Below are 22,775 nucleotides of genomic sequence, written 5' to 3'. Positions count from 1 at the left end.
CTGCCAATATTGGCTTTTTCCCAGTGTGGGCAAGCCTCAAGCTGCGAGGAGGAGCACAAAGTGGGATGAGCATTAGTGTACGCAGGAAGTTGCCCTGCTTTGTATGATGTAAAATTGTGGAGTCTACCTTTTAACCACTTACTCTAACCATAACCCTAAATGAAGAACAAATATCTTTGCCACTTTTTGTTCATTCTGAAATTGCGACCTAGCACCACCACCATGGCTTTGGTATGACATTGAGGGACGAGAAGCACACTAAGCAGCAAGGTGACCATGCTAGAGAGAGCAGGTGTGTGGGTGTCCCCCTCATCGTCTTGTCCCGTGTCCCCAGCTTATGCCACATTGTTGTGAAAATGCCTCTCTACTCTAATTTGTTAAGACAGCTAGCACTCCTGCACAGGAACTAGTACAGCATCAAATCCCATTCTGTTGGCTTGCAACCTTGTATTTGACATGCTACCATATACCACCACATTTCACTCTCTGTCACACGTGCACAGACCGACACGCACTCAAACATAATTGTGTGCCCTTCCCCGCACACAATTGTGTGCCTCTTCAAGCACGCACACACACTCAAAATATAATGGCGTGTGACTCCACACCAGCTGTTGTGTCTAACTCACCATGCATTAAAAGAGGATTATATATTTTGGTACTCCTCCTCTGTGGTATTATAGTAACAGTAGCATGACCAAAAACAACAGTGGCTCGTGACACGGAGAGGAGTGGAGCGCGCATCACGGTGAGTAATGATCAATATGAAAAGGACACTAAGTAGGTAAATATAGAAATAACGGGCGTTCTCGGGATGCTGGTGAGGGAGCGATTTGAAGGCGAGCGCAAATAAGTGTGTGGCAGCTGGAGACAGAGGGTGTGAGAGAGAGAGAGAGAGAGAGAGAATGATTTGACAGCTCCAATCTGGGAGTATACATAAATACATGAGGGACACGAGACAAGGCTACAAATGTTGTTTAAAAGCTTCACAGCACGCTATCGCTCTGCTCCTCTCTCTTTCACTCTCCCTTTCTCTCCCTCCTCTCTCACCATTGCTCTCTGTACCTGTCAATAAATATTTTTTTATAGGCATGACTGAATGTAGTGGTACCCTACCAATGGGGAAACACAGTTATTATGATCATGCTAGTTTCATAATTTTTTTATTTGTATTTTTACTTCCACTGGTCATGGGGCCATAGTTAAGGTTAATGGCATGTTGAACTTTACCAAGTACCAGGACATTTTAGTTCAAAAACCTGTTTGCCTCTGTCAGGAGGCTGAGGGAATCTTCCAACAAGACAATAACCCTAAAATCCACAGAGAAATGTCTCCGGACTTGAACCCCATTGAAAACCTGTGGTTTGAATTGAAGAGGCACAGATGATGGATATCACAGAGCTGGAAAGATTGTATAAGGAAACAGTTTAAGGTCCCTCCCAATTTGTTGTCCAATCTCATAAAACCTTTTAGGAGTGGCCAATGGCGTGGTTTTGGCCTCAGACATTATTTTGCTGTTTTAAAGTTAATTTCCCGAAATTCTACACATTTTGCCGTTGGGCTGATAGAAAAATTGCAGTTTCAAACAAATTTCCTTCAATTATACACATTTTCCCATGGCTTATGCCTTGTTCTTATGCTATCTGACTGACTCAAATATAACAAAATCATTGGGGGTGATTATTCTCAAAAGTGATCTTATTTCAAAATATATTGCTCCACTATCTTTCATACATGCTTTATATCTGGTTTAAGTTTGCACCAATAATGTTTTACCATCCCGAAGATTATAAAAAATAAACAATTGTAATGTTGTGGTGGCCACGATTTAGCAGCTAAATGCATATAGTCTTTTTTGCTCATCTTTATCAAGGGATCAAATCATTCCAGACCCCACTGTAGATATTAAACCGTGTTGGGCTCAGATTGCTGCCCTGAGTGACCCCCCTCGCCACTGTGTGAAAAAAATAAAATGTTTTTCTTAATCAATTTGAACAATACATTTATTTTCAATGTTGTGTTATTATTTAATAACGTCACAGGTTCTTCCTCCAACTCCACTTTGGATGAGTTTGAGGAAGAGTCCTTTAAGTCAATAAAACAGGCAAATATTTTACCCTTTGTGGACTGATAAACATATTTTTTAATAAGGGTGTAGATGTGGCCAGATGTTTGTTTTGGTAAGAAGCCAATTTGACATGCACTTAAAACACTTTTTGTTGAGGAAGGTCTGTATTCTCATATTTATTATGCTGCAGAAAACCTTCCCTAGATTACTGGTCTTGCAGATACTGCAATAATTAGAAGGGTAGAATTTGTCTACTTTCCAATGTGGGTGTTATGCCTTTATTCTATATTTCTGGAAAGTATCCTACATTCAACACTGGGTTGAAGAGCTTGAGCATGGCTTCCTGCAGCTTAAGGCAGATTTTCTTCATCTTATTGCAGATGGTGTCTGGCCCACAGGCTTTACCGCACTTTGGTTTTCTCTTTCAGCTCTGTTATTGTGATGGGTATGTCTAATGGGTTTTGTTGGTCTTTAATTGTTGTTTCAAAGTTTTTTTTAATTGATCAACTCATTTCATCTGAGTCTCGTTACATTTTGGCCATTCTGGATTTTCATATTGTTTTCAAAGTAGTTTTTCCAGATGTTGCCATTTCGAACGGGGATGTTTTTCTGATGTGAGGCATTAAGCTCTCCCCAAAGTTCTCTCTCTCGGGCTCTCTCTCAACTCTGCCTCTTCATCTCTCCCTCCCTCCATCAGTGGCTCGTCCCAGGGCAGTGAAGAGGGCGTCAGAAACCAGAGCCCTTTGACTCTGGACTGGTGCCCAGGGTGTGTCTGTGTGTGTGTGGGTGTACTGTCACAGCTGGACTGTGTGTGTGTGTGTGTGAGTGAGAGAAAGAGGGAGGTAGACGAGTACTGTATCGCGTGTGTTACAGTCAGAGAGAGAGGATAGAGAGAAAGCGGGACTCTATCACCATCTCTCTACAGAGAGGCTTGTCGGTGACAGAGGTTGAAGAGAAAGAGCGACGGGGAACTGAAGCGCCTTGCTGAAAGGTAAAACCATTTTAGGTGCTCATTCATGATATGGGTTAGTCCTGAGTTTATAGTGGGCACGGAAGGGAAAGATTATACTCTGAGTCTTCCCCTCTCTGTGTTTGTTGTTGACAGAGCAATAGATTGATATTGAACCCTTATCTATTCGATATGAAGGCTGGCAGACGTGACTAGAAGAGAGTATGGACTATTGAGTATGTAGATTGAGCATTGCTGTACATCACACAGCAAAACTGTGGACGGGAGAATGCACTAGGGAAGCGTACCTCAGACGTGTGTGTGGAAGGTTCTGTTTGAGAGAACACAGAATGGCTGGGAAACAGTCAGCTGCCCTAACATCTGTGAACCAACTGTTTCTGGTCATGTGAGCTACAGATTATCATGATGCACACACTTTGTCAGCCGTTCAAGTAATGTACTGCTCTGTTGACAAATGAATTGAGGTAGAGATTACAGTGGTATGTTACGCTATTATGTGATAATGGATGGATGGATTTTTTTGGAGGGTTTATAGAAGTCAAAAACATCACCTAGTTTTGGAGTTGGTTCCATTTTTCATTTTTAAGTACTTTGGGGACTACAAATGTGGATTGCACCGTGCAATGACCTGCTTTCTACATGTATTATACAATAGATTTTAATGTATTATTTAAGACAAATACCAGGGAGACATATATAAGTAGTAGCAGAGTGTCTTGGTTGGGGTGAAATTCACTCATGTGGAATACTGTACCTTGTGCAGCATGTCAAAGACACGGCCATGAGTGGATGTTATAGCGACCACTACAAGCGAGACATCCTGTCCCTTGATTGCAAGCTCGAAGTGTATTTTAAGGTTATATCGATTACGAGACAGAAATAGTTCTATCAATGCAGATACAGCTCTCTAGTGCTCGAGCTCAATAGCAGAGGAGTTGAAGTGGATTGGTTTAATTAGAAAGGACACGCAGCCTTAGATCCTAGTGTCAAGGCAATGGCCTGGACAAATGTCACGGTGTTGAGCTTATTGGTAACAGTGTGGAGTCAACACCGTCACAGAATTGTCACTGTCATCTCTGGCACCATTCCAGCTGCAGCCTCTATGTACGCCTTGGGGTGTAGACTGTGGTGGATGCTGCATGCACCACCATAGTGTGTTAATGGCTTAAGCTCTCTACCCGCTGAGTACGGAAGCAATAAAGGCAGAATGCGTGCGTGCGTGCGCGTTTATATTTACCTAGTGTTTTTTAATTTCCTGTGTAGCTGAGCTGGAAGATACAGACAACAATAGCTATCTAATGTTACAGGGATTATAGGGTTTCTATTTTCTGTGCTGTGGCCATGTTAATGCCTCTGGTACCACTGAGGCTTATAGGGTTTTGTAGGGTTTAATTCATTTTCATGAATCCTACATAGTAACTTTTGCCTATAAAGTTGACTACACTAGTTTTAGGAATATCCAGAAGCATAAAAGGGTTAAAGAGCGACACGTTTGTGTGTAACGGACATGACATAGCACGGTCTGTACACTTTGTCATAGCCGTTATGAGAAAGGCAAGTAGAGATCTGAGTTGACGGATGAACAAACAAACAAATGACCTGATGAGCGCTCAGAGCAGGATCTAAAATAAGGAGGTCTATCAAAATAGCTCAGAAATCTGTCTGCTCTTGATGGTTGGAAGGCATTATCAGCTGTTGATCTCCCCCCCCCCCAAGTGCTCACTCACTAGCTCACTCCCTGTCTCGCTCTTACTCTCTCCCCCTCTCATTTTCTCTCATTATTTCTCTCTGGCTAGACCCCGAGGTCTCCCCTCTACTTTTACCCAATCTTGCGCTCTTGCCTTCTCCCCCAAGCTTTCTCTCCCTCCCAGCTCTGTGTGCCCAGTTCCCCCTCCAATCTCTCTCCTCCCCCATGCCTCTTACTACCCCCCGACCTCTTGTGCATTATCTTAATCTCTGTCTTTTGTCATCTCATTATAGTAGTGTTTATTTGGGGCAAGGGTTGTGGGGGTAGGGGTACATGCTTGTGTCCCATGGCGGGCAAGACTGTGGTTAGTCTAAATTTTACCGTAGCCCCTGTACATAAGATCCTACGGGACATGGGGACAGACAGACAGGCGGCGATTAATACTTACTTAGCCACAGCAACACAGCTCCTAAATCTAGCCTGTGTTCTTGATGAAATGTAGAGATGTTGGCGTTGTCAGAAACGAAAGTCTCTTTAACTCGGTTCAGACATTGGTTAGAGAAGTGAAGATGCTTGAGAGGGTTACCGAGTGTCATTTTTCTGAACTGCTGTCATAAAGAATGTTCTCAGCTCAATATTCTCAGGGTTTTGGTTGGTTACTCACTTCTTCCTCCTCTCCCTTCCCTCTCTCTTTTACCTTAGCAACTGGAAGTTGTCAGTTCTGTCTTGGATGACAGTCAGAGTGTAACCTCTGACTCAAACAGTCAGAATTAGTTTTCTCCCACTGACTCAGAATTCCCAGCCACTTTCTTGATTTTGTCCTTCGCCTTCCTGCTACTGAGAGACCTGGTCCAAAAAAAAGCACCACATAAAGTTACAGCCAATGACCATTATGAATAACCCAATAGTCCATCCACCAAAAAAAAAAGGGTCACTCAAATGTGACAGTGGAAATTCCTCCCTGACAGCCAAGGCATCTGGATCTGGGGGTAACAGTTCCTCTAGAGCTCAGGAAGGCAGTAGCAATTAGCCATCCCCTACATCTAGTTAGTCTGATGCTTGGTGTCAATTCGAGCAACATGGCATCATCCTGAAAATGTCGGTGGTCTTACGGTGCATTCGGAAAGTATTCAGACGCCTTCACTTTTTCCACATTTTGTTACGTTACAGCCTTGCATACGGACCACATTGCTCGCGTTGCAAAATAAATGTACACATGCATGTTATTCAATAATTGCACCCCCGCTGCCTGCGCGCGCCAACGAGCGTCTGCGTAGCCAGGCGCTAAAATAGAACTTGGTTCTATTTGTGACGCTCGACACGCTGTAAGTCCTGCCTCTCCCATCTCCTCATTGGTTTTTAGGAGCATATACCCACGTGGGTGATTTGAAATTATGACACCTCAACGGTGGGGCTCTATAGGCTAGGATATTGAGATGAGTGAGCAACACTTTGCTCTCATACAGTCACACACAGTATCTGAACATGTGCACGAGGTTTGCTACATGCTGTTCACAGCGTGGTAGCCAGGGCACCAGGGCCTGGCGCTTCACCACTCTTAGTTGTTGCGGAAATTTACCCACTATGCTGTTTACTTTCTCCATCTACTTCGTACTCTATCTTTGAGTCTATCTTTTTGAGTCTGCCTTTAAATCACACAACCCAAGGCCTTTATAGCCTGTTGTCTAGTTAGGCTATAACACAGAACATATGTTTTGTGATAACTGCACTGTGATTGAAATTTTGTGGGGGATTATAATTTTTTCTTAATTGTTAAGGATCCCAATTTTGTTTAAACATTTTAACGTTCACACCCCTAATCTCTACCATCACTTTTATAATGGCATCTTGGAGCATGGTTAGTTAATGTCTCTCAGTAGAACACACAAAAATGTAAATGATGAAATATATATATTTTTTAATCTCTTTAATATATTACATTTCCGTTTATCTCATATTGTTTCATCTCTCTCTTATATCCTGTTCAACCCCCACACACCCTCTCTTCCCTTTTTTCTCTCGTCTTTGATTCTGACTTTCTCACTTTCCCGACCTCTCTCTATCGCTCTCATATTCTGTTCATCTCTGTTTCTCTCTTTTCATCCTGGGGCAGTGGAGTGGGTGAAGTGCTGTGATCTGTGGCTAGGGCTGTTAGTGTCTAATGATGGTGTTTGAAAGAGCTGCAGCAGCTCCCTCAGCCCAGCAGTAAACAATCAGGCACAGTCCTCTCTCCTCTCTCTCTGGCTGCCGTTTTACGATCCCATAACCTATTGTGTATGTTTCTTTGCACATAATGTTTCTACCACCATGTCTTATGACCAAAAATAGCTTCTAGATATTAGGACAGGGATTACTCACCCCATACTGGAGGAATACTTTTTCTTCAACTAGTCGGATGGGAAGGATTTACTTCAGACGCCCGACAAGGCCGTCATCACCGTCATCTGCAGGAGAAAGAGACAGATATCGTGGACGAAGATCCGGGTGCCTTGTTAGGATCCGTCATCGGGAGGGTAATCCACCTTTACCATCAGTCCTATTAGCCAACGTACAATCAATCGATAATAAAATAGACGGACTACGATCACAAACAAAAACTAAAGCAGGAAGCACCAGTGACTCAGTCAGTAAGAAAGTTGTCAGATGACGCGGATGCTAAGCTACAGGACTGTTTTGCTAGCACAGACTGGAATATGTTCCGGGATTCTTCTGATGACATTGAGGAGTACACCACATCAGTCACTGGCTTCATCAATAAGTGCAATGATGACGTCGTCCCAACAGTGACCGTACGTACAGTTGAAGTCGGAAGTTTACATTCACCTTAGCCTAATATATTTAAACTCAGTTTTTCACAATTCCTGACAATTAATCCTAGTAAGAATTAACTGTCTTAGGTCAGTTAGAATAATAGTAGAAAGAATTATATATTTCAGCTTTTATTTATTTCATCACATTCCCAGTGGGTCAGAAGTTTACATACACTCTATTAGTATTTGGTAGCATTGCCTTTAAATTGTTTAACTTGGGTCAAACGTTTTGGGTAGCCCTCCACAAACTTCCCACAATAAGTTGGGTGAATTTTGGCCCATTCCTCCTGACAGAATTGGTGTAACTGTTTCTGGTTTGTAAGCCTCCTTGCTCGCACACGCTTTTTCAGTTCTGCCCACACATTTTCTAAAGGATTGACGTCAGGGCTTTGTGATGGCCCTCCAATACCTTGACTTAGTTGTCCTTAAGACATTTTGCCACAACTTTGGAAGTATGTTTGGGGTCATTGTCCATTTGGAAGACCCATTTGCGACCAAGCTTTAACTTCCTGACTGATGTCTTGAGATGTTGCTTCAATATTTCCACGTAATTTTCCGTCCTCATGATGCCATCTATTTTGTGAAGTGCACCAGTCCCTCCTGCAGCAAAGCACCCCCAGAACATGATCCTGCCACCCCCGTGCTTCACGGTTGGGATGGTGTTCTTCGGCTTGCAAGCCTCCCCCTTTTTCCTCCAAACATAACGATGGTCACTATGGCCAAACAGTTCTATTCTTGTTTCATCAGACCAGAGGACATTTCTCCAAAAAGTACGGTCTTTGTCCTCATGTGCAGTGGCAAACTGTAGTCTGGCTTTTTTATGGCGGTTTTGGAGCAGTGGCTTCTTTCTTTGCTGAGCGGCCTTTCAGGTTAATGTCGATATAGGACTTGTTTTACTGTGGATATAGATACTTTTGTACCTGTTTCCTCCAGCATCTTCGCAAGGTCCTTTGCTGCTGTTCTGGGATTGATTTGCACTTTTCGCACCAAAGTACGTTCATCTCGAGGAGACAGAACACGTCTCCTTCCTGAACTGTATGACGGCTGCGTGGTCCCATGGTGTTTATACTTGCGTACTATTGTTTCTACAGATGAACATGGTACCTTCAGGCATTTCGAAATTGCTCCCAAGGATGAACCAGACTTGTGGATGTCTACACATGTTTTTCTGAGGTCTTGGCTGATTTATTTTGATTTTCCCATGAAAGAGGCACTGAGTTTGAAGGTAGGCCTTGAAATACATTCACAGGTACTCCTCCAATAGGCTAATTGACATAATTTGAGTCAATCATGAGCTTCTTTAAGCCATGACATCATTTTCTGGAATTTTCCAATCTGTTTAAAGGCACAGTGAACTTAGCATATGTAAACTTCTGACCCACTTGAATTGTGATTATAGTGACCTATAAGTGAAATAATCTGTCTGTAAACAATTGTTTGAAAAATTACTTGTCATGCACAAAGTACAGTGTGCTCCAAAATTACTGGCACCCCTGACTGGCAATGCATGAACAATACTTAAAAATATATAAACAATATAATTATGGAGAAACTCAAAATACCAACATGAAAAATACTGTACTTTATTAATGTTTAAATGGAACCCAACAAAATCATTTATTTATTTTAATTCAAAATCAATGTCCTCCAAATCAAGGTTTCACAATTAATGGCACCCTTAAATATTATTGTAAATAACATCTACCAAATTTAAACCAGGAATTAAATTCCACTTATTTAAATGTATCTAAGTGTTAAGGAACTATATTGCGCCATTACATCACTTCCTTTTTCACTAGGGTATAAAAATGAGGTAACACGCATGCAATATCCCTTTGTCTTCCAACATCATAAAGAAAAGAACTGGCAGTTCAAAAGGGACAGATGGTCGTAGACCTTCATAAATCTGGTAATGGCTACAAGAAGATCCACAAACTATTTGAATATACCACTGAGCACTGTCAGGGCAATTGTAAACAAATTAAAAGGTATGGAACAGTTGTTAACCTCACGGGTAGAGGACGCAAATGCATTTTGCCCCCCAGGATAGGGAGGATGGTGAGAAGCAACAAAATCCCCAAGAATCACTGTGAAAGAATTGCAGGCCTTGGGGTCACCAGGTTTAAAAAAGCACCATCAGACGCCACTGCTACAACCACAGGTTCTTTGGAAGGGTTGCCAGAAGAAAGCCCTTAATGACCCCAAGACACAGACGCAAACGCTTGGAGTTTGCCAAACGTCATTTAAATTATGATTGGAAGAAGGTGCTCTGGTCAGATGAGACTAAAATTGAATGTTTTGGTCAGATACAGCATCGGCATGTTTGGTGTCGAAACAGATGCATACAAGGAGAGGCACCTCATACTCACTGTGAAATATGGTGGTGGGTCAGTGATGTTTTGGGGCTGTTTTAATTTCAGAGGTCCAGAGGCACTGGTTAAGATTGATGGCATAATGAATTCCACCAAGTACCAGGCAATTTTGGCTGACAATCTGGTTGCCTCTGCCAGAAGGCTGGGATTTGGCCGTATGTGGACTTTCCAACAGGACAATGACCCAAAACATACCTCAAAATCCACACAGAAATGGTTCTGTGACAACAAAATCAATGTTCTGCCATGGCTATCTCAGTCGCCGGACCTCAATCCAATCGAAAACCTGTGGGCTGAGTTGAAGAGGGCAGTTGATAAGCGCAAACCCAGGAATGTGAAGGATCTTGAAAGGATCTGCATAGAGGAATGGTCCAAAATCCCTCCAAATGTGTTCCTTAACCTTGTCAAACATTACAGGAAAAGACCATGCTGTTATCCTTGCCAGAGGTGGTGACACCAAGTACTAAATGAGGAGTGCCAATAATTATGAAACCTTGATTTTGGTGAAATGTATTTTGTATTAAATAATTGTATGATTTTGGTGGGTTCAATTGAAACATTAATAAAGTAGAGTATTTCTCACATGTTGGTATTTTGAGTTTATCTCTATAATTATATATATATTTTTATATTGTTAGTGCATTGCCAGTCAGGGGTGCCAGTAATTTTGGCGCACACTGTAGATGTCTTAACTGACTTGCCAAAACTATAGTTTGTTAACAAGAGATTTGTGGAGTGGTTGAATAATGAGTTTTAATGACTCCAACCTAAGTGTATGTAAACTTCCGACTTCAACTAAGCTAAAGGGTGGAGCTGCCGCTTTCAAGAAGCGGGACTCTAACCCGGAAGCTTATAAGAAATCCCCCTATGTCCTCCGATGAACCATCAAACAGGCAAAGCGTCAATACAGGACTAAGATTGAATCGTACTACACCGGCTCCGACGCTCGTCGGATGTGGCAGGGCTTGCAAGCTAGACTTCAAAGGGAAGCACAGCCGAGAGCTGCCCAGTGACACAAGCCTACCCAACGAGCTAAATTACTTCTATGCTCGCTTCGAGGCAAGTAACACTGAAGCATGCATGAGAGCATCAGCTGTTCCAGACGACTGTGATCATGCTCTCCGTAGCCGATGTGAGTAAGACCTTTAAACCTATTTGATTAACTTACAAAGGGAATAAGTACACTGTTTGTGTTCGGGTATATTCCCTGTCACCTTGCCATGATTAAATGTAGTGGTTCGCGCTTTCAGTTTTGCGCGAATGCTGCCATCTATCCACTGTTTCTGGTTTGGGTAGGTTTCAATAGCCACAGTGGGTACAACATCTTCTCTACACTTCCTGATAAACTCAATCACCGTATCCGTGTGTTCGTCGATGTTATTCTGAGGCTACCCGGATCATATCCCAGTCCGCGTGATCAAAACAATCTTGACGCATGGATTCCGATTTGGTCAGACCAGTGTTGAATAGACCTTAGCAGATGTACTTCCTGCTTCAGTTTCTGCCTATAGGAAGGGAAGAACAAAAGGGAGTCGTGGTCAGATTTGCCCGAAGGGAGGGCGGTGGAGGGCCGTTTTGGCATTTCCAAAAGTTGAGCTGCAGTGGTCCAATGTTTTTCCAATGCAAGTACTACAGTCAATGTCTTGGTAGAACTTCGGTAGCATTTTCCTCAAATTTGCTTTGTTAAAATCCCCAGCTACAATAAATGCGTCCTCGGGATATGTAGTTTTCAGTTTGCATGAAGTTCTTTGAGGGCCGTCATGGTATCGGCTTGAGGGGGAATATACACGGCTGTAACTATGACCGAAGAGAATTCTCTTTGGAGGTAATACAGTCGGCATTTGATTGTGAGGTATTCTAGGTTTTTGCACTGACGTGCACTGTCAACTGTGGGACCTTGTTTAGACAAGTTTGTGCCTTTCCAAATCATGTCCAATCAATTGAATTTACCACAGGTGGACTCCAAGTTGTAGAAACATCTCAAGGATGATCAAATTTCAAGTTTCATAGCAAAGGGTCTAAATACAAAAATGCCTAAACCTGTTTTCGCTTTGTCATTATGAGGTATTGTGTGTAGATTGATGAGGGAAAAAATATATTTAATTTATTTTAGAATAAGGCTATATTGTAACAAAATGGGGGAAAAGTCAAGGTGTCTGAATACTTTTCGAATGCACTGTATACATCTCTCCATATATGTCTCCATATCCTCTCTTGCGTTCTCTCTCTCGCTCACTTCCCCTCCATCTCTCTGTCCATCCCTCACTCCCTGTCCCCCTCCCTGTTCTTGTTTCTGGTTCTTTCTTTCTCACCCCTGTTCACATTTTTCCCTGACATGTTTTCATTCCAGTCATCTGCATTGTCTAAAACAAAGATTAGATTTAGTCTAATTTATCACAAGATGGCAGAGATGAGTTTACATGGGTATAATATCATTCCCCTGTGCTCAGTTAGGGTCAGTATGTTACTGTGACTCCTTTTTACTGTACATTGTGGTCCACTGATATTGACGTGTGTGCAGTAGTCTGTAAAACAACAGCGCTTAACCATATGGTATTGATTTCTTAAAACTGGTACGCAGCTTATGTGCGTGTGACTGAGGCCTCTTCATTCCAGACTCACAAGGACACACACACACAGAAGAAAACACACACACACACACACACACACAAAGATGCATAGACGAAGACTGTACACACATGAACATACACTCAGTGGCCAGTTGATTAGGTACGCAACCCGTTCATGAAAATGGTTCGCTCCTCCAAACAGTGAGTCACGTGGCAGTGGCTTGCTATATAAAGCATGCAGACAGGCATTCAGATACTGTTTTATTGAATGTTAGAATGGGCAAAACGAGTGATTAGGGTTTACCAAGAATGATGCGATCTACTCAGTGGGAATCCTGTGGGCGAAAACAGCTTGTTAATGAGAGATTGATGGAGAATGTCAAGAATCGTGCAAGCTAACAGGTTGCCCACAAACAGGCAAAAAACAGAGCAGTACAACAGGGGTGTGCAGAACGGCATCTGAACGCACAACTCGTCGGCCCTTGTCACGGATGACAACCACCCTGGGTTCCACAGCAGACGACCACCCTGGGTTCCACAGCAGACGACCACCCTGGGTTCCACTCCTATCAGCTAAAAACAAGAAAAAGCCGCTCCAGTGGGCACGTGATCACCAACACTGGACAACTGAGGAGTAGAAAAACATTGCCTGGTCCACCAATTCAAAGTTCCTGTTGTGTCATGCTGATGGCAGAGTCAGGATTTGGCTTAAGCAGCATGAATCCATGGCCCCATCCTGCCTGGTGTCAACGGAACAGGCTGGTGGTGTAATGGTGCGGGGAATGTTTTCCTGGTGCACGTTAGGACCCTTGAGACCAATTGAGCAACATTTTGAATGCCACACCTTGTAGAATTCAGGCTGTTCTGGAGGCAAAAGGGGGTCTGACTTAGGAACTAGATGAGTGTACCTAATAAACTGGTATTGTGTGTCTGTGGGACAGTGTGCATTTTGTGCTTGGGTGCTTTTGTAAATGTATATTGGCTTGTGTTTTCTATCTTCACATTTGTTCATAAGTATATGGAATGAAGAGGAGGCCTTTGTGCATTCAGTAAACGCCTGTCTAATTGCCAGCTAGGGAGGAAGATGTAATGTTGTGTGTGTTTATTTTGGCCCTACTCTACCCCTGTACTCCCCCCTCCCTCCCTTTCTCAGATGAGGACGGATGGTGTGACAATGTACCTTCTAGTTGTAACAATAAACAGATCGAATTGAAAGATGTTAATAGATTGTTAGTCATAAACAGGCTCAACAAGTGTGAAATACCAAACAGAATCAACTACGATATAAGGGCTGTCATTCTCTCCAATGTGTGCAGTGCGCACTTGCTCACTTACTGCGCCTCATTCATTGAACATCGATGACTACATACATTCTGTATTATCACATGTTGTGAAGTATAGTATATGGCACATTTCAGTGTAGGACTACAAAGCAGTTTAGACAGATTCATTTCTGCCTCTCTGGGACATGTTGATGCAGTTTGCATATCCGTGCAGTGTGTGTGTGTGTGTGTGTGTGTGTGTGTGTGTGTGTGTGTGTGTGTGTGTGTGTGTGTGTGGGGGGGGGGACAGTCTGGCGTCATGCCCCACTGGTCTGTCATGTGGAAGGGGAAATCTGTGATGACAGCATGACTGCAGCAGTATTTCCTGTCCAGCTGTTGAGAGAGATTGAGAGCGAGATCGAGAGAGCGAGAGAGATGCCCTTTACAGCAGTGGTCACCAACCTTTTCTGAGTCAAGATAACTTTGAGTCAAAATCCAAGCTGAGGTTAAACATGACTTAAAAAACGTAAGCCTAGGCTTTAATAGTTCTGTAGCAATGAGGTTTGTGCAGTAGGCTGTAGGCCCAATACATTATCACTGCATATTGGCTATGCTTGAATTGCCCTGTCTATGTTGTTCTTCTCAGACCATTAAAACAATTATACATTTGAGGTATATGGTCACACTGGTTATGGATCATTTGTTTTATTACTTGTGAGGCACAGTTGAGTGAGCATAATTAGCTGATGGCCTGCATCTGATGGTCAGTAAGGGGGAGGGAGGGAAAGAGCAGTGGTGATAGCTTTGATGTAGCCAAGAGTTTTTACATTGTGCTGTGTAAAAACTGTCTTGGTTGCATCAAAGCTAACGGTGTCTGCCTCTTACCCGACCAGTGAGCGGAGCGATGAGTAGAGCGTGCCCAATTTGACTGGATCGTGGCGTGAGATTCCCAAAGGCTGGAGCTTTGGCCTTCTCGCCTGCTCCCCAGCATGCATTTGTAGTCTACTTGTGTGCTGCTATAGCTCCTTGCTTTAGCTACTGTCATGGAGTTTGCTAAATATTTTCATAAAGAAACTGATAAAACAAACGGTGCTAAATCAAGGTGACTTACAACAGCAAGAAACGGAGTATGGTGATGTAGTGTCCACAACTAAAGAATCATTGTGGAATCTGAAAAGACACGTATCCCAAAAGCATGATGGTGTACTTACTACGTGCACATGCTAAATGAATGGAACGAGGTGGGTAGAAAAGTATTTATAAACCAAAAATACTATCTCTTAAACGTTTTGTTCATTATCATTCTATTATCTATACAATAGGCCTGGCATATTCCAACGTTCAAAGAGTTTTTTCCATTTTGATTACCGTAATTTCCGGACTATTGAGCGCACCTGAATATAAACCGCACCCACTGAATTAAAAAAAATAATATTATTTTGAACATAAATAAGCCGCACATGTCTATAAGCCGCAGGTGCCTACCGGTACATTGAAACAAATTAACTTTACACAGGCTTTAACGAAACACGGCTTGTAACAAAAATAAATAGCCTTTAATGAAACACGGCTTGTAACAAAAATAAATAGGCTTTAACGAAACACGGCTTGTAAAAAAATAAAAAATAAAAAATTTGCAGTAAACAGTAGCCTACCAAGAAAGTCATTGGTCACTATCTTCCTCCTCCTGTGCACTGAAACCACTGAAGTCATCTCCTTTAAAAAAAAATTGAAAGCGGGAAAAATCCATATATTAGCCGTGTCATTGTTTAAGCCGCGAGGTTCAAAGCGTGGGGAAAAAAGTTGCGGCTTATAGTCCGGAAATTACGGTAAGTTATTTTGCCTAAAAACCTTTAGGCCTACCTATAGAAAAATAAAAAACAAATATGCATCTCTGCCCAGCTTGTCAAGAGTGGCCAAAAGGGTTTTTAGCGTCCCAAGTGGCTCTGCAAGTGTGGAGAGGCCATTCTCTGCTGCTGACCTGCTCTCCAGGCACCAATGCATCAGCCTGAAGTCAGACTGGCCAAACTCGCATTTCTAAAAATGAATTTAAAAAATATATTTTTCAAAGATACAAATAAGTCATTTTTCATCAAATTTGTATTGAATTCTAAGTAAGTCACAACCTATATGCACAATTTATGGACTATAATGATTAAATACAACGAAATGTTTAAATACTGAGCGCTTTATGTCCCTACAGCCTATTGTGTCGCACTCGCAAATGCTTCACAATGTATTTCTTTGAAATAATATAATAATAGCCCAAATAATACATTTTCCTTCATTTTCCGTCTGGCTCCTGACCTATTTAGTGTTTATATGCTGTTTAATATCACATGTAGCCTATTTGAAATGTTTGCTTCTTACCTTTTCATGTTTATTCTAATACTTTTCATTCAAATCCATATGGTTTGGTTTCAATCTTTAAAAACCAATTGGTAGGTCCAGGTAGTCACAAAAATAAACTCAGCCAAAAAAGAAACGTCCCTTTTTCAGGACCCTGTTTTTAAAAGATCATTTGTAAAAAGTCCAACACTGTTTCCCATGCTTGTTCAATGAACCACAAACAATTAATGAACATGCACCTGTGGAACGGTCGTTAAGACACTAACAGCTTACAGACGGTAGGCAATTAAGGTCACAGTTATGAAAACTTAGGACACTACTGACTCTGAAAAACACCAAAAGAAAGATGCCCAGGGTCCCTGCTCATCTGTGTGGACGTGCCTGAGGCATGAGGACTGCAGATGTGGCCAGGGCAATAAATTGCAATGTCCGTACTGTGAGACGCCTAAGACAGCGCTACAGGGAGACAGGACGGACAGCTGATCGTCCTCGCAGTGGCAGACCACGTGTAACAACACCTGCACGGATCCGAACATCACACCTGCAGGACAGGTACAGGATGGCAACAACAACTGCCCGAGTTACACAAGGAACACATAATCCCTCCATCAGTGCTCAGACTGTCCGCCATAGGCTGAGAGGGGCTGGACTGAGGGCTTGTAGGCCTGTTGTAAAGCAGGTCCTCACCAGACATCACCGGCAACAACGTTGCTGGACCAGACAGGACTGGCAAAAAGTGCTCTTCACTGACGAGTCGCGGTTTTGTCTCACCGGGTGTGATGGTCGGATTCTCGTTTATCGTCGAAGGAATGAGCGTTACACTGAGGCCTGTACTCTGGAGCGGGATCGAGGTGGAGGGTCCGCCGTGGTCTGGGGCGGTGTGTCACAGCATCATCGGACTGAGCTTGTTGTCATTGCAGGCAATCTCAACGCTGTGCATTACAGGGAAGACATCCTCCTCCCTCATGTCGTACCCTTCCTGCAGGCTCATCCTGACATGATCCTCCAGCATGACAATGCCCCCAGCCATACTGCTTGTTCTGTGCGTGATTTCCTGCAAGACAGGAATGTCAGTGTTCTGCCATGGCCAGTGAAGAGCACGGATCTCAATCCCATTGAGCACGTCTGGGACCTGTTGGATCAGAGGGTGAGGGCTAGGGACATTCCCCCCAGAAATGTCTGGGAACTTGCAGGTGCCTTGGTGGAAGAGTGGGGTAACATCTCACAGCAAGAACTGGCAAATCTGGTGCCAGAGGAGATGCACTGCAGTACTTAATGCAGCTGGTGGCCACACCAGATACTGACTGTTACTTTTTTTTAAATTGTATTTATTTAACCTTTAACTTGGCAAGTCAGTTGAGAACAAATTCTTATTTACAATGACGGCCTACACCGGCCAAACTCAGACGACGCTGGGCCAATTGTGCCCCGCCCTATGGGACTCCCAATCACAGCCGGTTGTGATAGTCTGGATTCGAACCAGGTTGTCTGTAGTGACGCCCCTAGCTGAGATGCAGTGCCTTAGACCACTGCGCCACTTGGGAGCTTTTGATTTTGACCCCCCCTTTGTTCAGGGACACATTATTCCATTTCTGTTAGTCACATGTCTGTGGAACTTGTTCAGTTTGTCTGTTGTTGAATCTTATGTTCATACAAATATTTACACACGTTAAGTTTGCTGAAAATAAACTCAGTTGACAGTGAGAGGACGTTTCTTTTTTTGCTGAGTTTATATGGGCGTTGGTTAAAATGTGATTTTAATGAATGAATCGAAGGCATTTTTTTTCCTGTGAGCGCGGAAAGGTTTTTAGCAGAGCGTTAGGAAAGGACTCACTGCTCCATGAGCGGAATTTCCAACCACACCGCTCACAGGCTCTGTCCCTCCACTCTCCCTCCTCTGAGAAAAGGGGGCAGTCTTCCGGTTGATTTACGAAACTCAAGTCGCGTTGCATTATTTCTGCCTCATGCACCAATTCATGTTGTTACTCCTATGACCAGAGAAAGTGAAATGTTCCTCGATATTAAAAAAGACACGAGCTTATAGAAACACTTTGCTATACTAATTTATTGCAGCTGCAGCGCTGGTTGTAGCGTGAGTGAAAGTAGGGAGAACGTGCATTTTATGGCTTAGAAAAGTGTTGAACAAAGTGTTGACAGTGCTGAATAACTTAAACATTAACTCATAAAAACAGCATCTCTTTTCTGTATTCGTTGAGTCTCTCTCTAGTTATGGTTTTAAAAGTTTTGAAATCTCAGTATCAACTTTACTGTGCCCTCCAGGCTTCTTTTTACAGTCTATGGCTCAAGGAAACGGTGCAGACACAGTGATCTGATTGGCCAGCGGTAGACCTAGTGGTGCACTTGATATGCTCTCTGGGCCTGCTGGGTAGGTGGAGTTCTACCTTCAGACACATGAAATGGTTAAAAGTGGGAACACTTTGCCTTCCCGGCGCTAGGACACCTGAATGAACTGCACCTACCGCTAACAGCGTGAAACGAATGAAAAAATAGGAAAGCAAGGCTTTATCGTTGTTTTATTTACAGAAATGTTTGCTGAACGACTAGGAATATGTCAGATCAACCAGTCGATCACGATCGACCGGTTGGTGACCACTGCTTTACAGACACAGAACACCACTACAGTAACGTGTCGATAGTGACAATTGATAACCTTCAGACAATTTTAATAAGTGCCGCGTCTGTACCTTTTCAGACAGCAGAATTCTACTACGGCATAGAATGTTCTGTACTGTTTCCATGACGACAATACATGTTGCTTATTGATGTGCTGTGTTGTGTTTGCAGTTTATGGTAGTGATGGATGTTAGACCCGCTTCAGAAGCAGAATTAATTTACAGACAAGTAAAATGCTTGTTCAGTGGCTCCAGAGAAGGTTTTGTGTCGGCATTTAAAAAGCCGTAGTGTACCCTTACGGACAAACATGCCTTAACTAAGGCTCTTTCAAGGCGGCACATTCCACATGTCTGATAAGGGTAAGAAAGAGTTCCAAAATTTAGCAGCAGCTGCTGAAAAAAATTGCTCCTACAAATATTTAAATGTACATGTTTTACATTGAAAGGAAAATGAAGGGAAACTGCAAGACTGAATGGGAGTCAAAACAAGCAACAAAAGAAGAAAATGTTTGGAAAAATGTTATTTTTATCAAATTGTGCAGTTAGCTTAGCTAGCTGGATTGTTTACCCATTGCTAAGCAGTTTCTAGGGCTCTCCTAAAAGAAGATGGCTAGTTAACTCCAAAATGGATAGCTAACAGCACAATATAAAATGCAAAATAAGGACATCAAAGTAAAACAGTTCTCTAAAGACACCAGAGACAAATAATACAATAAAAGGTAGGCTTCTGTTGGAAAAGGTAGGCTTCTGTTGCAACGTTGTAGCCAACATCTCCAGTGTTGCTATGGGAATTGTTTACCCACCAGACATCCAGATAGAAAAAGCTAAGAAAAGTTTCAATGTTTTGATGATGGGACACAGCCATGAATGCCTGTTTTGGAGATTTTACCAGTTGCAAATATTATATTTAACATCAAATGAGGGCACATATGGAAAAGGGACATTTGCAACCATTTCCCTTTAACAAAAAAGAGGCATCAGCCAAGGCTGTCATCAGCATTTTTAAAAAAGCTAACCAGAACAACGCATATCAAATAGTCAACCTATACAATAATGGAACTGTATTGATACAAGGCAATGATACAAGCCTCCAGGCTTTTGAGAATGTGTTGGCTACCATAAAAGTAGAAGCTGAGCTCATCTCAGAAGCTGAGGAAAAAGTAAAGGAGGGAGATGATAGAGAAGAGCAGGCCCCAACACCCTCAGTAGCCTTTGTGACCCAGCAAGAAGCCCTCAGTGTCCCTCTACCTACCTCACCTGCAGCAGACACAGCCAAGGGCACACCAAGAACACCTGCCATGCAATGTTTCCACAACCCCCTCTCTAGTCGAAGCAGAGGTCATAGAGCACAGAGAGAACAAGCTTTAAGAGGATGACACTGTCCAGAAACTAAAAGAAGAGATGAAACAGTTCAAGGAGAGCAGAGCATCTATTGCTAAATAAGAAGGCAAAATGGACAAACTGGGCTGGAATTGACCTCTTCACTTTTTCCACATTTTGTTACGTTACTGCCATATTCTAAAATTGATTAAATTAGTCAGGATCGAGGGAAGGATGAACGGAGCAAAGTACATTGAGATCCTTGACGAAAACCTGCTCCAGAGCGCTTAGGACCTCAGGCTGGGGTGAAGGTTCACCTTCCAACAGTACAACGAGCCTAAGCACACAGCCAAGACAATGCAGGAGTGGCTTGGGGACAAGTCTCTGAATGTCCTTGAGTGGACCGGACTTGAACCCGATCGAACATCTCTGTTGAGACCTGAAAAAAACTGTGCAGCGAAGCTCCCCATCCAACCTGACAGAGCTTGAGAGGATCTGCAGAGACAAATGGCAGAAACTCCCCAAATACAGGGGTGCCAAGCTTGTAGCGTCATACCCAAGAAGACTCGAGGCTGTAATCTCTGCCAAAGGTGCTTCAACAAAGTACTGAGTGAAGGGTCTGAATAATTATGTAAATGTGATATTTCCGTTGAATTCTTTACATTTCTTATCCTGTTTTTGGCTTGTCATTATGGGGTATTGTGTGTAGATTGATGGGGGGGGGACTATTTAATCCATTTTAGAATATGGCTATAACGTAACACAGTGGAAAAAGTGAAAGGGTCTGAATACTTTCCCGAATGCACTGTATCATTCTTATTTCTATGGTTTGTACTCTGTACAACGTTAGTAATGTGTTCTCTCTTTCTCACCAGGGGTCCACTAAGTCCCTGTCCCATAAGAAGAGGATCTTCCTTCCCAGGTACCAAATGCTTTTTATACTCTGTAGTAAAGGACTTGATTCAATCAATAGCGGATAGTGATAAATGAGGCCAGTGATATAATCAGGGGTTAAAGTTGTCCGTCTCTCCGACAGATTTCCATCATATGGACGTTTTGGAGATGACAGCTTCAAACAGAAGCATGTCTGTTGTACGAAATAAATTCTGAAATAAATACATATCTGTTACATTGTGTGTACTGCACTGACATGCATGATTTATGCTGACACTCCGATGTTCAGCTGAAGGGAACTAAATATTATATAACACGCACCACTAGGGCGCTCAACTCAAACAGCGGTGTAGCCTACTGTAGCTACTAGCAAAGTAATTCAAAGTTAAAACTTTTAGTTAGGATGTAACTTTCCAGTGCTGCTATTTTTGTAATGTTATTAAAACAAAATCAGACAACCCCATAGTGGAATAGTTTACCTATTTACCTAGACGGCTTGTTGTTGTGTGTTCTATGCGAGATCAATATTCATCACGAGGCGCATTCAATTTACAAGATCTATGAAATCAAATAGTTTTATTGGTCGCATACACATATTTAGCAGATGTGTTTGTGGGTGTAGCGAAATGCTTGTGTTCCTAGCTCCAACAGTGCAGTAATATCTGACAATACACAACAATACACACAGCTAAACATTTAAAAAATGTAATTAATAAATATTGAAATATTAGGACAAGCAATGTCGGAGTATATACAGTGCATTCAGAAAGTATTCAGACCCCTTTTCTAAAAGGTATTTAAAAAATATATATATCCTCATCACTCTAAACACAATACCCTATAATGACAAAGCAAAAACAGGTTAGACATTTTTGCAAATGTATTAAAAATTGAAAACAGAAATACCTTATTTACATAAGTATTCAGACCCTTTGCTATGAGACTTGAAATTGAGATTATGTGTGTCTTGTTTCCATTGATCATCCTTGAGATGTTTCTACAACTTGATTGGAGTGCACCTGTGGTAAATTCAATTGATTGGAAAGGCATCCACCTGTCTATATACGGTCCCACAGTTGACAGCGCATGTCAGAGCAAAAACCAAGCCATGACGTTGAAGAAATTGTCCGTAGAGCTCTGAGACAGGATTGTGTTGAAGCACAGATCTGAGGAAGGGTACCAACACATTTCTGAAGAATTACTAAGAACGTAGTGGCCTCAGTCATCCTTAAATGGAAAAAGTTTGGAACCACCAAGACTCTTCCTAGAGCTGGCACATGACAACCCGCTTGGAGTTTGCCAAAAGGCACCTAGACTATGAGAAACAAGATTCTCTGGTCTGATGAAACCAAGATGGAACTCTTTGGCCTGAATGCCAAGCGTCACAAAACCTGGCACCATCCCAACGGTGAAGCACAGTGGTGCTTCACTGGTTTCCATCATGCTCTGGGGATGTTATTCAGCGCCAGTGACTGGATCAAGGGAAAAATGAACGGCGCAAAGTACAGAGAGCTCCTTGATGAAAACCTGCTCCAGAGCGGTAAGGACCTCAGACTGGGGTGAAGGACAACGACCCTAAGCACACAGCCAAGACAATGCATGAGTGGCTTGGGGACAAGTCTCAATGTCCTTGAGTGGCCCAGGCAGAGCCCGGACTTGAACCCGATCGAACATCTCTGGTGAGACCTGAAAATAGCTGTGCAGCGATGCTCCACATCCAACCTGTCAGGGCTTGAGAGGATCAGCAGAAAAGAATGGGAGAAACACCCCAAATACAGGTTTGCCAGGCATACCCCTGAAGACTCAAGGCTGTAAAAGCTGCCAAAGGTGCTTCAACAAA

General features: G+C 42.7%; 1 protein-coding gene across 4 annotated transcripts in view; it reads left to right on the top strand.

The window, feature by feature from the left end:
* LOC106565231 (tensin-2) overlaps positions 1 to 22,775 on the top strand; it is an 81,704-nt gene that overhangs the window by 22,964 nt on the left and 35,965 nt on the right. For 3 of the 4 annotated variants that reach the window (XR_006758007.2, XM_045691434.2, XM_014132114.3), the window contains exon 4: positions 20,917 to 20,963. Coding sequence is in view for 2 of the 4 variants with exons in the window: in XM_045691434.2 (XP_045547390.2) it covers positions 20,917 to 20,963 (47 nt within the window). In the remaining 2 variants the exon portion in view is untranslated. Of the gene's footprint in view, positions 1 to 18,847; positions 19,082 to 20,916; positions 20,964 to 22,775 lie in introns of those variants that run through there. The other variant, XM_014132115.3, reaches the window with a different exon arrangement.

The sequence above is a fragment of the Salmo salar genome, chromosome 12, assembly GCF_965601325.2.
Source record: "Salmo salar chromosome 12, fSalSal1, whole genome shotgun sequence".
NCBI lineage: Eukaryota > Metazoa > Chordata > Actinopteri > Salmoniformes > Salmonidae > Salmo > Salmo salar.
Note: the sequence above shows the minus strand (reverse complement) of the source record. Positions and strands in the feature narration are given on the sequence as shown.